Source organism: Propithecus coquereli, unplaced genomic scaffold (assembly GCF_000956105.1).
Source record: "Propithecus coquereli isolate 6110/MARCELLA unplaced genomic scaffold, Pcoq_1.0 Scaffold35, whole genome shotgun sequence".
Lineage (NCBI taxonomy): Eukaryota > Metazoa > Chordata > Mammalia > Primates > Indriidae > Propithecus > Propithecus coquereli.
Genome location: NW_012149174.1, coordinates 9,979,473 through 9,981,295, shown reverse-complemented (window position 1 = coordinate 9,981,295; position 1,823 = coordinate 9,979,473). Strand labels below are relative to the sequence as shown.

General features: G+C 31.9%; 1 protein-coding gene across 1 annotated transcript in view; it reads left to right on the top strand.

The window, feature by feature from the left end:
* LOC105815888 (homeobox protein Hox-A4-like) overlaps positions 1-1,651 on the top strand; it is a 27,323-nt gene extending 25,672 nt beyond the window's left edge. The window contains exons 4-5 of the mRNA XM_012651142.1: positions 1,416-1,526; positions 1,634-1,651. Of these exons, the coding sequence (XP_012506596.1) occupies positions 1,416-1,526; positions 1,634-1,651 (129 nt within the window). The remainder of the gene's footprint in view (positions 1-1,415; positions 1,527-1,633) is intronic.
* Positions 1,652-1,823: the final 172 nt, after the last annotated feature.

The window sequence follows — 1,823 nt, the reverse complement described above, 5'->3', positions numbered from 1 at the left end:
TGGTTTTGCTCCTGTTTTTATAGCTGCATGTAGTCTTTATTTTCCTTCTTTCTAGTGTTATTTTAAGTTGGTTTAGAAAGAGCACCAGGAAACTGACATGGTTGTACAGGTACACAGTAGTATTTAAATATATATGAATAGTATAAACTCTATAAATCTACTGTATACTAAAATGTGCTACTTAGAATACCTTTAAAATTGTAGCACCATACAGTTCTAATCTTGTTTTGTTATTCATAGTCTGCAGTGCATAAATTTTCTACTGAAACGTATGTCATAGTTTGACAATCATTGTTTACACGTAATTTTCTCTCTTTTTATTACAATGCTTCCCCAGCAAGGACAAGTTTGGAAGGTTTGCAAAGCTTTTCACCTTCCCTCTGCCCGCTTGCCCGCTTTCAGATCAGTTTCATGTTTCATAACTTCTCTTTCTGCAATCCACAACATAGCCATAGTAAACAGTGGAAAAACATTAAATTGCAATACTGTATTTCCTCACACATGGCAGACAGATATAACGTTTCAAAGGACACATCCTTTTTAAAATGCAGTAAAAAGTTAAATAGAAATATTATAATTTTAGTAATTCCCTAGGAAATAACATCTCACTAGCAAGCAGTTAATTAAATGTCACATAATGAAACAGTGAACAGTATTCAAGATTATATTCTGTATTGCTAATAGTTTAGGTAAAAAGTTCTTTCTGATGATATATCTTACACTTGTATAGTGCTTTACAGTTTACTACAGAGAGTGCTGTACTGCTGATGTGGTCAAAATGTAAACATTTCCATTAGTTCTGTGCTTATGAGATATAGAATAGATGCAGATTTATTGTTTGAAGTACTGCTGGTATGATGGAAAACAGTGTTGTAACTCAGATATTCAGAGGATCAGGCAGCACACTTTAGCACTATAAAGACAGTTTTAGCAGCTTCCAGTTCTTTTGAACTAGGGCTCTTGTATTACAATGTTTAAAATGAATGAGGAAAACATTTTGGAAAAGACATTTAAACATAAGATTTTATTTTATAACACTTAGAAACAAGTCTAGTACTCTACTGAATATTTTAATTTTGTAATAATTATTATTAGCTTCAGATGAATACAATCCTACCTCAAATCAAGAATTTTTTTTTCTTTTTCTTTTTTTTTTTTTAGGTTTGAGCTTTTTCCTTCACTGCTGTTCTGCGCTAACTGCTTTGAAACTTTCCATGCATTTTTTTTCAGTAGAAGAACATCTCTGTACTGTCTCCCATTGCATATTTCAGCTGTGACAATCCCTGCACTTTGCCTATTCATTTTATCACCTGCTCACCAAACAATAAATATCTTTAATTTCTAATTGCAGATTTGCTATTCTTGATTTTAGAAGAAGGATGCATTTCACCTTTTTTATTACTGTTGTTTTATAGGCATGTGGAGACCCCAAGGCAAAACCATCCTACCTTATTGACAAAAACCTGGAATCTGCTGTGAAATTCATAGTCAGGAAATTCCCTGCTGTAGAAACCCGCAACAACAATGTAAGTCGTCTAAATTTTTGTATTACTTGATTTTGGCCATCTTTTGGGAAAGCAATGGTCAGCATAGTGTTTGTATTAGCTCTAATTCTTTATATTTTGATATACAGATTATGTGCATTTATTAGGGGTTTTAGAGACAATATTCTTATCTCTCTGAGGAAAAAGTAACTCAGCTACATTGCCATTTTATAACCATTTTATTACAGAAAACCTAAGATCTTAATTTCTTGTATACTTATTCCCTTTCAAGTTGCAATAAAAGTAAGATATTCTTATTATCTTACTTATTATTATTAT